The sequence below is a fragment of the Dromiciops gliroides genome, chromosome 5, assembly GCF_019393635.1.
Source record: "Dromiciops gliroides isolate mDroGli1 chromosome 5, mDroGli1.pri, whole genome shotgun sequence".
Lineage (NCBI taxonomy): Eukaryota > Metazoa > Chordata > Mammalia > Microbiotheria > Microbiotheriidae > Dromiciops > Dromiciops gliroides.
In genome coordinates this window covers 33690428-33705235 of record NC_057865.1, presented here as the reverse complement: position 1 = coordinate 33705235, position 14808 = coordinate 33690428, and the positions used below count along the sequence as shown (strand labels likewise).

The window sequence follows — 14808 nt, the reverse complement described above, 5'->3', positions numbered from 1 at the left end:
ACCCCCCTCCCCGCCCCCCATGCACACACACACGCACACAATATGTATTGAAAGCCAGGTTAAACAGCACTATACAAATACAGTACATATGAGTTTCTTAGGGTACATGCTTCTGTAGTCCAGAGGTGTCAGATTCCACTTCCATATAGCTGATAGCAACATCCTTTGAGAAGTATTACTAGCACAGTAATGTTCTCCCTAGACCCTGCTGTAAGAGCAGCTTTGACAAGTCCGTGACTTACATATTCTGCTGCATAATCAAAGAAATTCCTGTCTATTTCTTCCTCTGCTAAACTTGAAGTTGATGATTCATGAGATGTGCTGCTATTTGTTTCATCACTATCCTCAATACCATACAAATAAAAAGGTCTTGAACTTGAAATTTCTGTTTTACTACTTAAATTAGATTCTGTATGTTTATCCAAACTTTGTGAAGTTAGAGAACTTCCTCTTTTGCTACGCAGGCCTACTTGTGAATTTCTGTTTGTCCTCTGCTGAGACATTTTCTCAAGAAATGCTGAAGTATTACGGTACAATAGTTTGATTTTACCATCTTGTACGCTGATAGTTGAAGATGATATACTAGGTAAAAAAGGAATTCTCTGGAATGGCCTATACAATTCTCGCCTAGTCATTTTATATATTTCTTCATATATGCTAAATAACGACATTGCTATTGCTGCAGCTTCATTTGTATCTATAACATCCCAAAGTCCAGTAGTAGCAACAATAAGGAATTGACATGTATCATCTATAGGGACAGATATTGTTTGAGGTACTGGAATAACAGACTTTCTCAGAGTTGGATTTCCGTGAAACCCAAGCCCACGAGTTATTTGCACAATCCCTTCAGTGAATCCATTGGGTTCATTGCTGCTGATTTTTCCTCCTCCATTTAATACACGGTGTCTTTCACTTAGGTTTCGAGTAGTATGTTCTTTTGTAAGAAGATGAGCTTGCCCACCTTTACATAAGACTACATGGACATTACCTAATGTTTTTTAAAAAGAAAAATATTTTAATTAAATTTTATGCCAACAAAATATAGCAATAATTATGTGCATCATACTGTTTTTAAAGTCAAGCAACTTTTATATTGTCAAATATCAAAACCTTCCTTAATGCTAATAAATTGGTTAAGTTTTAAAGTAGGGCTAACATAACTTTTTAAAATGTGTTTATGGGACAGCTAGGTGGCACAGTGGATAAAGCACTGACCCTGGATTCAGGAGTACCTGAGTTCAAATCCGGCCTCAAACACTTAACACTTACTAGCTCTGTGACCCTGAGCAAGTCATTTAACCCTCATTGCCCCACAAAATAAAATAAAGTGTGTTTACAATAACCCCAATTTTAAAGTATAATTCTTAGTCCATGAAGAGACAAGATGTTTGTAAGTGAGTAGAATGAAGTCAGGAAGACCTGGACTGACATACCATCTCCATCTAAGCAAAGATTAAAATAATAGCTTCAGGATTTAATTCAATATAAAACTCAGTTTTTATTAAAAATATCCACGATTTAAATCAAAAGCTTAAGTTTGCTACAGATCAATAAAATAGATTGTTTCTCCTGATGCTTTTGTTGATAACCCAGCTGACTAATGTTTTCCTTAGTATGGCAGATGATTTTAATGGTTTTGGCTACATTTAATAATTGGTTAAATTAATAGACCATTTGAGAACAAGGGTCAAAAGATTTCCAACCTGATAATGTTCATTACCTTATTCACAGACATCAATCAGCTGTGACATACACATTGAAAGTTAAATGTACTGTACATATATATATTTTTAAGAAAATCCAACATACGAAATAAAAAGCAGTGAGGGAGGAGTCTATCACTAAATAACTTTAAATATAATTTCAGGATGCCTTGAAAGAGTTCTGGTGCATTCGGAGTTTTATTCTGTTGATAAATTTTTTTAATCTACATCCTTTTCAGGATCACGATTCTGTAAAGTGAGGGACAACAATATAGCTTCAGTTATTTTTGAAATTTTCCCCCAATTATGTAAACTTTGTAAAGAATATTATTAAATGATTTTAAAATTGGATTATCTTAATGTTTTGGGGATGCTTTTATTATCTAACTGAACTGTCCCTAGTAGTATTCAGAGCTTACTTTCATTGAAATAAATAGAAGTTAGGGAGAATACTGGAGTGGAGGTGATACGCTGCATTCCCAAGGTCCCAACTCTCACCTCCTATGGCTTTATTTATTTATTTATATTGTGTGTGTGTGTGTGTGTGTGTGTGTGTGTGTGTGTGTGTGTGTGAGTGTGTGTGAGTGAAAGCACTCTGAAAACTGGAAAACTTTCTGAATGTAAAGAATTGTATGTGCCTACATATAAACAAAAAGTTTTTAATGTCAGTGTAACATAACTGAACACACAAATTTGGCCCCAAAATATTTTCTAGTAGTTTGGCCTCCCTGCAGGATATGCCATTTATATAATGAAATTAATGAAAATACTTTTCATTGTAGCCTGTCAAATTGTCACTAGCTACTAGCACAGTTTTGTGGAAATTGTTTTCCTAAAAAACAGTATGATATGCTGCTTAAAATGTAACAGTTCGGGGGGTAGCTAGGTGGCACAATGGATAAAGCACCAGCCCTGGATTCAGGAGGACCCGAGTTCAAATTCGGCCTCAGACACTTGACACTGATTAGTTGTGTGACCTTGGGCAAGTCACTTAACTCTCATTGCCCTGCAAAAGACAAAAACAAAAACAAAAATGTAACAGTTCAGGTCTAAGAAGATCTTAGAAGTTTAAGCTTGTAAAGACCTTTGAGATCATGTACTCCCAATGCCATCATTTTACAGATGAGTAAACTGAAGCCCAAAGTAATCTAACTATAATGTGGAAGAGCCAGGACTTGAATGGAGACCCCTCTGGAGTTCCTTCCCCTTGGTGCCCTGTTAACTGAGGGGTCTATCTAGTAACATTCCCAGTAAATGTAGCAAGTCAGTCTGAAGGTTAGCCCAAGGAAATACAGGGATGGATGGAGTAGGACTGTGGCAAGAGAAGATTCTTTTGTGTTAGGAGAAGATAAGGGCATCAGTGGTTGGTTATATGTTGAGATTGTGCCCCGGTGGATAGAAAACTGGCATTTGAATCAGTAAAACCTGATTGTGACATACTAGCTACTGACCATGAGCAAATCACACCACCCAGTGCCACCAAACAACTCAGAATTCTAACCTGCAGATGAATAACATTTGTGTTATTTGGCAATTGTTGTATTCCATAATTCACATCTAGATGACATTTAAAAGGGAGCCTTTGTTCAAGATCTGCCTTGGGATCATTGAATATGCTTCACAGTTTCCTTAATGAAATTCAGCCTCTTTTCTTCCTACTCAATTCTAGACCCAGTTCATTGTCTTAAGAAATATGTACTGGGGGCAGCTAGGTGGCGCAGTGGATAGAGCACTGGCCCTGGAGTCAGGAGGACCTGAGTTCAAATCTGGCCTCAGACACTTAACACTTACTAGCTGTGTGACCCTGGGCAAGTCACTTAACCCCAATTGCCTCACCGAAAAAAAAAAAACCAAAAAAAACCAAACCCAACAACAATCTAATGGAGGAGACAACATTCAAAAACAAAATTATAAACAAAACAAAAATCTTGCCCTTAACCATTCTGTCCTATTCCATTCTCCTCCCCTTTAGGTCCAAATTTCTTTAAAACATTGTCTGCACCTGTTGTCTCTGTTGCCTCACCACCCACTCTCTCCTACAACTGGTTTGAGGTGCACTCTGGTTAGCCTACTGGACTAGGAATTTGAAAAACCTGAGTTTGACTCTTAGCCCATCAGACATTAGCTTCATGGTCCTAGGGGAAACCTGTTTTGCACTCAAGGTCTTTATCTGTAAAAGGGGATAATAATTGCACCTACTTCACAATGGTTGTTATGAGGATCAGATAACATAATACATGTAAATCGCTTTGCAAACCTTAAAGTGCTGTATAAGTGCTAGCTTTACTATTGAAAACTTCAAAAAACAATGATCGTTGGGGGCAGCTAGGTGGCACAGTGGATAAAGCACCGGTCCTGGATTCAGGAAGACCTGAGTTCAAATCCAGTCTCAGACACTTGACGTTTACTAGCTGTGTGACCTTGGGCAAGTCACTTAACCCTCATTGCCCCACAAAAAAAACAAAACAAACAAACAAACAAAAACAATGATCCTTGCCAAACCCATTGGCTTTTTCTCCATCTTCCATCATACAGTTTTTGACACTGCAGGCTCCTCCCTACCCTCCCCACCTCCAGCACTGATTACTCTCTCGTCCATTGGTTTGAAAGACACTGCACTTGCCTAGTTTTGCTCCACCCTATCTGACTACCCCCTCTGTCTCCTTTCCTCTCTCTCCTCTTCTAATCCTCTTCAAATCAGCAGTCCTCAAGGTGTTATCTTCAAACCTTTCTCTTTTCTCTCTATACTTTCTCCTTTAGCAGTCTTCCCTGCCAGCAATCATCTATACAAATGACTTTGAAAATCTATGCCTCCAGCCCTGATTTAGCTTCAGATCCACATTTTCAACCGCCCACATAACATTTCCACTTGCAACTCCTATCAGCCCACCAAACTCAACATATGAAAACCCCAATTGTGGAACTACACCCAAAGGGCTATAAAACTGTGTATATACCCTTTGGCTCAGCTATACCACTACTAGGTCTGTCCCAAAGAGATCACAAAAAAAGGAAAAGGACCTATATAAATATATATATATATATATATACATATATATATTTATATTTATAGCAGCTTTTTTTGTGGTGGCAAACTGGAGGAAACCTAAGATAATTCCAAAGGACTCATGATGGAGTATAAATGAAGATCAAAGCTTACTTTTTTAAACTTTCTGTTTTTCTTGTTGGTTTTTTTTGTCTGTATTTTCTTTCACAACAATGACTAATGTGGAAATGTTTTGCATGATTGCACATGTATAACCTATATCAAATTGTTTGCTTCCTCAATGAGCAGGGAAGAAGGGGAGTAAGGGAGAGAATTTAGAACTCAAAAAAATTTAAAAACAAATGTTAGGGGGCAGCTAGGTGGCTCAGTGGATAGAGCACCGGCCCTGGATTCAGGAGGACCTGAGTTCAAATCCAGCCTCAGACACTTGACACTTACTAGCTGTGTGACCCTGGGCAAGTCACTTAACCGCCACTGCCCCATTTAAAAAATAAATTTAAAAAAAAAACGTTACCCTAAAAAATAAATAAATACAAAATAAACAGTTACAACATATTACATATAATCAGAAAAAATAAAATATTTGGGAAAAAAACAAATTGTTTCATTTTCCCTTAAATCTGTTTCTTCTCTTGAGTTAACCATTTTTTTGTCATTGGTACCATCATTCATCTCATCTTGCAAATTTCTTACCTTGATATTCTATATATCTTCTTTCCCTCACATCTCTAATCTATTATGAAATCCTTTCGGTTCTCCATCCACATTGTCTCAGACTCTCTTCTCTCCTGTAGAGTTCCATTGCCACTGCCTTGTTAGAGCACTCTCTCCTGATAGAGCCTCCCAAATCCATCCTCTTCCCTACGCCCTTGCAAATCATCCTGCACCCCTTTCCTTGATACATCTTTATAAAGAGATCTGGTCCTATTGCTCCTCTGCTCAAACCATTTAATGGTTCCCATTGCCAACCAGGAAAATGGATCCTCTCTAATGCATTCTTTTTTTTTTTTTTTTTTTAGTGAGGCAATTCTGGTTAAGTGACTTGCCCAGGGTCACACAGCTAGTAAGTGTTAAGTGTCTGAGGCCGGATTTGAACTGAGGTCCTCCTGACTCCAGAGCCTGTGCTCTATCCACTGTGCCACCTAGCTGTCCCCCTCTAATGCATTCTTTGTTCTCCATGGTCTAGCGCCATGCCAACTTCTCCAACTTTATCTCAAATCATTGCCTTCCAAATATTCTCTAGTCTAGCCCAACTAAACTATTCTTTGTTCTCTCAGCACACACTGCACATTCCCACTTCAGTGCCTTTGCTTACAGTTTCTTTGGTCTGGAATGTTCTCCTCTTTTCTGCCCTCCACCCCAAACTATTCCTACCAAATCAAAGTGGACCAAAGTCCAATTCAAATTCTTTCACTTCTCTTATGCATTTATCTTAGATGATTATATCCCCTACTACACAGTGATCTCCTTGGGGGAAGAAACCATGTCTTATCTCAGGGCACAACTTAATGCTCTACTGGCAGTTGTTGTTGTTCAGTTGTGTCTGACTCTTTATGACCCCATTTGGGGTTTTCATGCCAAAGATACTGGAGTACTTTGCCATTTCCTTTCCCAGCTAATTTTACAGATGAGGAAACTGAGGTAAACATGGTTAGGTGACTTGCCCAGGGTTGTACAACTAGTAAGTGTCTGAGGCCAGATTTGAACTCAAGAAGATGAACCTTCCTGACTCCAGGCCCAGCACTTTGTCCGCTGTGCCACCTAGCTGCCCCTACTCTCAGAAGTCACTTGATAAATGTTTGTGGAATTGAATGGAACAACACTGGAACTTGCCATGTGTTGGCCACACACTACTTTCCTCATTAAACATTTTCTTTGCTACTAAGATATAAAATAAGGCCAACTTTTGGCTATTTTTAAGCAACTTACATACCAACATTAGCGATATGTAATACTCCAAACTGACTTTCAAATTGTTTGGAAAGATGAAAACTCTTCTTTTCTTCCATTTCTATTTCTGATTCCTCAGTGACATTGGCAGTTTGCCAAGAGGTACTACTACCAAAATGGTCTTCGCATTCCAGCAAACAGGCAACTGCTGAGCAGCCACTCCAGTAGAAACCGGATACTTCCTTCCTCCCAAGTTTCAAAACTCTATCCATCCTCCAGAATGCTTTAGCAAAGGCCTTATGGATCCACTCATAATTATAGTGTGAAGATGAAATCTTTCTCTTTTGGGAAGAAAACCAGTATTCTTGTTCCCTGTAAGCCTCCTTAAACACTGTGTCAAAAGAATGGACAAATCTTTGTTCTTTCTTGGTCAGCTTATAGGAAAAATCATATTGAGAAAGTTGGTCAAGAAAAAACTTAGGGAGTTCTACAGCAGTGGTTTCAGCTGCCACAGAGCCATGGTGTCCATCAAACAAGCCAAAGAAACACACATTGGATTTCTTTCCATATCTGCCCTGGAAAATGTATCTGTCTTCCATCACTGGTCTCCATGTCTTGTTCTGGTCTTCGCAAATGGCAACAGCACTAACTAGTGGATTATTTGTTTTCCTAATGTGCACAGAACTATTGAAAGAATTGCTAAGAATCTTGTAATAAGAAGGTATGTGGTGCTTACAAAGGAACTCACAAGCATTGTCAATGTTTTGTCTGGTTTGTTCATTGTACAAATAGGCTTCAATTAACGTAGAGATTAAGAACTGTCTCTGTTTTATAACCTTGTGTCTTTCTGGTTTTTCCCCAGCTGTCATCTTGTAGCCCATCACAGCCATGGCTTTGTGCTGTCTCTTATGGGTAAAAAAATCAGATGGACGAAGTTCTTGGTTGCATAATGAACAGGGAATGGTGAGCCTGTAAGCATCTCTGAACCTATAGCTGAACCTTTTAAACGGTGGGTGGTTCTGAGTTGTTCTTGTTTCTGCTCTTTGGAAAGTTCCACTTGTTCGAAACTCTGAGGATTCTTTTTGCAAGACTGAGTTTTCAGACTTAGTGTCAGCTTCCACCAACCTCTCTTCCTTGAGTGGAATTTCCGAAATATTTGCTAGCTTGGACCTCCATAGTATTCTGCAAACAGGGGAAGAGATATTAACAAATGCAGGAAGCAGTTAGAAACTGCAATTGTCTCTCTGAGCAGGCCTTTCTCCTAGTGCAATGTGCAAAGAGTTACATGATTTAATACAAGCACCATTACAATGTGTATGCTTGTATTAGAGAGGCAGTATGCCATGGCAGCTAGCGCTCTGGACCTGGAGTCAGGAAAACCTGGATTCAAATTCTGCCCCTGACACTTAATGGCTATATAATCATAAACAAGTCAGTTAACCTCTCTTGGCCTCAATTCCCTCATTATAAAGTGGAGATAAGAATAGCACCTCTTTCTCAGGGTTATTGTGAAGATAAAATGAGACAATATTTGTAAAGCACTTTGCAACTTGAGACACTATGCAATTGCTAGCTATTTATAATCATTAGTGATATGAATCCTTATAATAACAGACCACTGATTTGTTGGAACATAGATGAGAATAATTTTTTTAAAATTAGAGTAAAAAATAATAATGAAAAATATAGGGCCTGAAGTTGAAATAACTCAGTCTTGAACTAATTAAATAAGTCCTTAAAAATGAAAATGGATAATGGACAGTAGAAACCAATTATAAAAATTTTATATTTAGACTTAACTGATAGTACATCAATTTGTATCACAGGGACACCAAAAGAGCCTACTTTAGTAAGCATAAACTTGCCTTACTGAACTCAGAGAGAGATGGTAGACAAAGGCAACACTAGTTTAAGAAATAAACTTGGTAATAAAATCTTATGAAGAAAGATAGTGGATACTTATGAGTAGTGCTACCTTTTAAAGCAAAGAAATGCAGTAGAGTGTACAATATGTGTAATTTAAGATTCTAAATGTGGATTCTAATCTGTTCCCCCAGTTTGGGGGGAAACTGACTAAAAATCACTGATAAAACGAGTTTAGGTTTTTAAGGGTTTATTGGAAAATAGAAAGAAAAAGATTGAGAACAGAATTCTAACAGCCTGGCATTCCTATCTTTCCTCAAATTTCCTGTGAAGTCCTCTGCCGCCACCACCATCAAGTCAGGAAGCCCAAAAAGCCCCAGCGCTCTCTGCGCAGGCTCCCTTTCCTCCTTCCTGTCTCCTCCCAGACCATAGGAGGCTCCTCCAGTTGATTGGCTGGTAGACTTGATAGACAGCACCCATGAGCAAACGTCATTTCCTGATGCCAAGGAAAAGCCACAATGCCTCTGAGGCATTTTCCTCATGGTGGAGCTTTCCCACAGCAAGTTTCCAGTAGGTGGCGTCATTCCAATCATTACAAATAGTTTGATTTTTTTTAAGCAATCATTCCATCCCCCCCAAGGTTGAAAATAAAGGTTTAAGGTTGAAAATGAAGGGACAAACAATAAAATGGAAAAAATCTGCAAAGATTTTTATAGCAAACTTTTTTCTTTTTTATGTTTTTTTGGTTTATTTTAAACTTAAATACAAAATAAGAAAAAATTCCATGTACACAGCAGAACATGAGATGATTCAATATAAAACAACAAATTTCCATTTCAAGAAAGCCTATATAATAAATACTACACATTGTTTTCAAAACCACTCAGCTTTACTTTGCTTCCTTATAGGTTTTCTTTTGTTTTTCTATTGTGTACTTTTTCCCCCTCCTTCTCCCTACCCTCCAAAGAAGCCTACTATTAAGCACAGATAGGTACACATATACATAGCTGTATATATATATATATACACACACACATATATATATACATCCACACATATATACACACACACATATATATATACACACACACATATATATACACACACATATATATATATACACACACACACATACACTAATACACATATATATAAGACTGTACTGTGCTTATTTCTACTTGTCAGCTGCTTGGTGGATAGCATCTTCCTTCATAAATCCAAGTCTTTCCATGTTTTTCTAAATCAACCATCTCATAATTTCCTCACCACAGCTATATTCCAACCCAATCACATCTTAAGAGATTATCTATGAAAGGGTTTTTTTTTCCATGTGGCAGAGCCACCACACTTGAATTCTAACATCATATGCTGAGATGTATTTATAGAGAAGAAATTTAAGATAACAAAATAAAGAAAAGCAGCTGGATTGTATCAATAGTACATAAAGGAAATAAATGGGGGGGCAGGTAGGTGGCTCAGTGGATCGAGCACTGGCCCTGGATCCAGGAGGACCTGAGTTCAAATCCAGCCTCAGACACTTGACACTTACCATCTGTGTGACCCTGGGCAAGTCACTTAACCCTCATTGCTCCACAAACAAACAAACAAAAGGAAATAAATCTGTCCTAGAGGTTACAGGATTATGAGGTAGTTGGGAGACTGATTCACAAGATATCTGAAAAGAGGTGAAGATGCCTAAGGATTAGATTAGATTAAACATTTATTAGGTACTTACCATGTGCCAGAAAAGGGGGTAGAAGATAATTTCAGACCCCATTAATACCAAAAAAAAAAAAAAAGGTAATCAAGGAACCATCAATGGGTACAAACCTATATGTTTATGTTCCCAACTATAATTTTTATGATATTCAGCTACTTACCTAGTTATCTCTGTATCTAGAGAATATAGGCATTCCTTGGAGATATATAACATAATATATGTATAATAAAGTAAATATTATAATAAAGTGAATATTGCAATAAAGTGAGGAGCAGTTTTTTGTTTCCCAGTACATATAAAAGTTATATTTAAACTATAATATAGTATGTTCAATAGTATTCTGTCCAAAAAAAAAAAAGCAATGGACATACCTTAATTTAAAAATACTGTTTTGCTTAAAAAAAAAAAAAAACACCTGTTAACCATCATCTGAGCCTTCAGCTAGTAGTAATCTTTTTGCTGGTGAAGGATCTTGCCATGATGTTGCTGGCTACTGACTGATCAGAACGATGGTTTCTAAAGGTTGGAGAGGCTTCTTAAAATAAGACAACCATGAAGTTTGACAGATCAATCAACTCTTCCTTTCATTTGAACACTTAGAGGTCACTGTGAGGTTATGAATTGGCTTAATTTCAATATTGGTGTGTCTGGAAATAGGGAGGCTCAAGGAGAGGGAGTGAGATGGGAGAGTCTGGTTGGTAGAGCACTCGGAACACACACAACAGTTATCAACTAAGTTTGCCATCTTATATGAGCATGGTGGTGAGGAGTAGGGGGAACATTGTGACAAGTTTGAGGAGAGGAGAGAAGGAACAGCTGCTCTGATGAATGGGATAGAGAGGAGTGGAAGCATTGCCTTGCTGCAGGGAGGACCCATTTAAGATTAGATAACATAAATGTGTAATAGATCAAACCCACTTAGTTCCTCTTTTCTCTAACTGTAACAAGTCCTTCAGCATCCTAGAAAGCCCACCTTTTTTCTAGGGTGGATTTACTCCCAGCATAACAACCCAGGTGAACCTTCTCCCCCAGCCTACCCCACACTCACATCCCCTCCCCTATGTAGCCTTGACTTTCCAAGAGGAAGAGAAGATGACTTTATTATTCTGGGTCATTTCCTCCTGCTCCCAAGCACACAACTCCCTCTCTATACCATACCACACCACACCCCCACAGCAGCCAATCCTTCAACAGAGAAGAACCCTCAACTGTTCTAGGTTTTCTTTCTTCTTCTAATAGCCAAATTTCAGGCAAGTTACCTCCCCACACCCTACTGCTGCTTGTCCAAGGCATAAAAACGGGCAGTTGTGGTTCTGACCTTCAGGGAAGCTTTACTCATATTGGCAAAGGGAGGGGGGTGGGGTTAACAAGGGAAGAAGCTTTGAAAAGACAGCCTGTTGTAGTGAATAGTGTTAGTTTTGGAGTCCAAAAGTTATGGGTGCCACCCTTGCCTCAGACATTTCCTAGCTGTAGGATCTTGGGCAAACCGCTTTGAACTTTAGTTTCCTCATCTTTAAAATAGGGATCAAGGGGGCAGCTAGGTGGTGCAGTGGATAAAGCACCAGCCCTGGATTCAGGAGGACCTGAGTTCAAATCCGGCTTCAGACACTTGACACTAGCTGTGTGACCCTGGGCAAGTCACTTAACCCTCATTGCCCGATAGATAGATAGATAGATTGATAAAATGAAATAGTGATTAAAATGCCACTTCTCATAAGGTTGTTGTGGCAACCAAGCAAGATAGTGTATAGAGAGCATTTGGTAAACCTTAACGTACTATATAAATGTGAACTGTTATAGTTGTAGCTTTCAAATGAGACAACGTACATAAAAGTCTTTTACAAACCTTATAAATGTCAGCTACTATTATGAAGTATTGAACAACAGGAGTAACACATATTACAAAGTCCCGGGAAAAAAAGAAAAAAGTGGTAGGGGGGAAGAAAAAAAAGAGGTGGGAAAAAAACCATCTGAGCATTCCAGATTGTCAATAAACCCAAATAATAGATTCCTGCAAGGTAACAGTTTGTGGCAACAAAATTTCCCCCAAGTCATAAATACCTAATGTTACTAAGGAGACAGCCTGTCTCATTTTACAAATTTATAGCATAAAAATATTTGGCAAATGGCATTCCTCCGGTATCTCCCCTGCTACTCATTTCATACAGCTTGGTTTCAAGATTTCATTTGCTTTCTAAATACCTGGAAAGAGCTGGAGAAAGGAGCCTGGCAAATATAATTTCGGCTCAGCTGTCTTTTCCCCCTGAAACCCAAGAAAACTTACCCACTAAGATTTTCTGACATGTTGTTTGGAGATCATTATCCCATTCCTCTCCTCCTCCCCCCTTCCCAAAAGGTCTTACTAGAGCTCAGCAGGTCTTCAAGAGTAGAATTTCCTGTTTGGAATGCTCACTATAGCAACTGTATCCTTAGCCACAGGTTACTCTGTAGTTCTGGGTGGCTGTGGCTTGTTGAGCAATAGGTGGCAAATGGTGGGGTTGAGGAATGAAGATCACAACCTCAGAATTGAAGAGAGAAGTCCAGTATGGTCTTTAGAGTCTCCTTGGATGTGCATCATTACACAGTAATTTGCCATGTGTGAGTATAAAGCAATAGGATTTGGTTTTTAGGCATATATAACTGAGCTTATACATTTCTAAGAGGCAGAGGCAAGGACATGTGCCCCACTGGAAGGTACTACAATGTATGCTTTGCTCCATTGGATCTGAGCCTGCTTCAGTCCAGCAGATCAAGTGGGCTCCTAAATACCCCATTATATAACCACTGGCATCTTCATATTAATCATATTAGTCATCTGAGGATGACTAATTCCAAAAACATTGGAATAATCTTCAGAGCCTGAGAACACTATTTTGACTATTGAGTTCAATTCGACAAATTGACTAAACCTCTTCTATGTGAAAGTTGCTGTGCTAAGCATAAGGAATACCCCCCACAAAAGGTACTGTGCCTGCCCTCAAGGAGCTTACATTTGATTCTGGGGTTATAGCCTATACACAATAAATAATTAAGAATTGTTATAAAAGTAAAACAAGATAATTTTAAGATGTACTCCTAAAAATTGGATGGGAGAAAATCAGTAAAAAATTTGTGGAGTTGGCACCCAATTTGTGCTTCAAAGACATCTAGGATTCTGAGAAGTAGTGTGAAGGTGGGAAATGGAATATGGTGTATGTGAACCAGCTTAGACCAGTTAGTTAATTTCAGTTAGACTAGCTGGTAAGGAAACTATGGGGTGAGGGGGGGAGAACAACCTAGGAAGGTATATCAGAGCCAAACTGGTAAGGGTATTAAGTGCCAGGCTGAGAAATGTGTATTATTTTATCTCATAGTCAGTGAGATAAAGAGATTTAGAAGATGTTTTAGTGAGTTAAGTGACAGCATCAAATCTGTTTTTTAAGAATAGCAATTGAGGCATCTAGGTGGCGCCACCTGCCCTGGAGTCAGGAGGACCTGAGTTCAAATCCGGCCTCAGACACTTGACACTTACTAGCTGTGTGAACCTGGGCAAGTCACTTAACCCCAATTGCCTCACTAAAAAAAAAATAAATTAAATTTAAAAAAAAAGAATAGGGGTAAAAAAAGAATAGCAATTTGGTAGGACTGGGTGGATTTGGGTGGATCGAGAAGGGAAGAAATGGGAGCTTCATTTCAATATTCCATATATAAGGTGGTGAGGAGCTAAAACAAGCACAGGGGTCATATGAGGGGGGGAGAAGGAAATGGATATCAGAGGTTGTGGAAATCAGATTAATCCTTAAAAGGGGGAGGTGTGGCTTTGTGTGAAGAGCTGCCAGCAGGGGGCACCCTTTCCCCTTCCCTTCTCTTCCCCCTTTCCCATAGCCAGGGTCTCCCAGACACCATCCTGGCCACTTGAAATGGAGAACCAACCACCAGACTTTACCATCTGCTCTGCCATCATGTCTTCGAAATCCTCAGGTATTGTTGTTGACAATACCTGATCCACTGTGCTTATGAATCCTTAGGACTTCTGGGACTTTCTACCTGCCCTTCAACTGAACACTCTTATATGTGTTGTCTCCCTCAGTTAGAGTTTGAGCTCACTGAAAGTAGAAAGATTCTCCTATTTTTCCCCATGAAGAATGATTTTATTCACTAATGGCACTTGGTAACTGATTGGATATAGGGGAAAGATAAAGTATCATGGATGAGTCTTGGGCTGTGAACCTAGGTAACATAAAAACTGGTGGTATCAACAGAAATGGAGTAGTTAGGTGAAAGAGGGAACTTGAGGGAAGACACACTACTTAGGGTTTTTAAAATACCAGATAAATAGGATTTAGATAGCCTATAGTACCTAAATAACAGGGTATTATGAGGATCAAATAAGACAATGTATTATCGTGTTATGTAACATTCCATTCTGTGGGATGAGAGTGGACTTAGATTGTGATGTACTACTGCGGGTGGAATTAATACCATTGTGGTCCCTGGGTAGCTCAGATCATTGCTGACCAGATGTTTTGAGTTTGGGGGCATTGCTATATAAATCAATATTCTAGCAGGTTTTGGACAATGCATATTGTTTCCCCTAAGTTTAGACTCTGCAATCCACTTGTTTTGCCTTTTAAAATAGCAAT

The 14808-nt window shown here is 38.8% G+C and overlaps 1 protein-coding gene across 1 annotated transcript; it reads right to left on the bottom strand.

Moving 5' to 3' along the window:
* Positions 1-128: 128 nt before the first annotated feature.
* PP2D1 (protein phosphatase 2C like domain containing 1) lies at positions 129-12490 on the bottom strand. Its single transcript, XM_043967158.1, has 3 exons — positions 12471-12490; positions 6647-7785; positions 129-991 (listed from the first exon to the last, which is right to left on the bottom strand). The coding sequence occupies exons 1-3, from the start codon at positions 12488-12490 to the stop codon at positions 129-131; spliced, it is 2022 nt and encodes a 673-aa protein (XP_043823093.1).
* Positions 12491-14808: the final 2318 nt, after the last annotated feature.

Excerpts from the sequence above, each read along its gene's own strand:
- PP2D1 (XM_043967158.1), bottom strand. The coding sequence starts at position 12,490 with ATGTCAGAAAATCTTAGTGG. Across the intron at positions 7,786-12,470 it reads ATGTCAGAAAATCTTAGTGG|AATACTATGGAGGTCCAAGC; the intron begins GTAAGTTTTCTT and ends CCCTGTTTGCAG. Across the intron at positions 992-6,646 it reads ATTACATATCGCTAATGTTG|GTAATGTCCATGTAGTCTTA; the intron begins GTATGTAAGTTG and ends AAAAAACATTAG.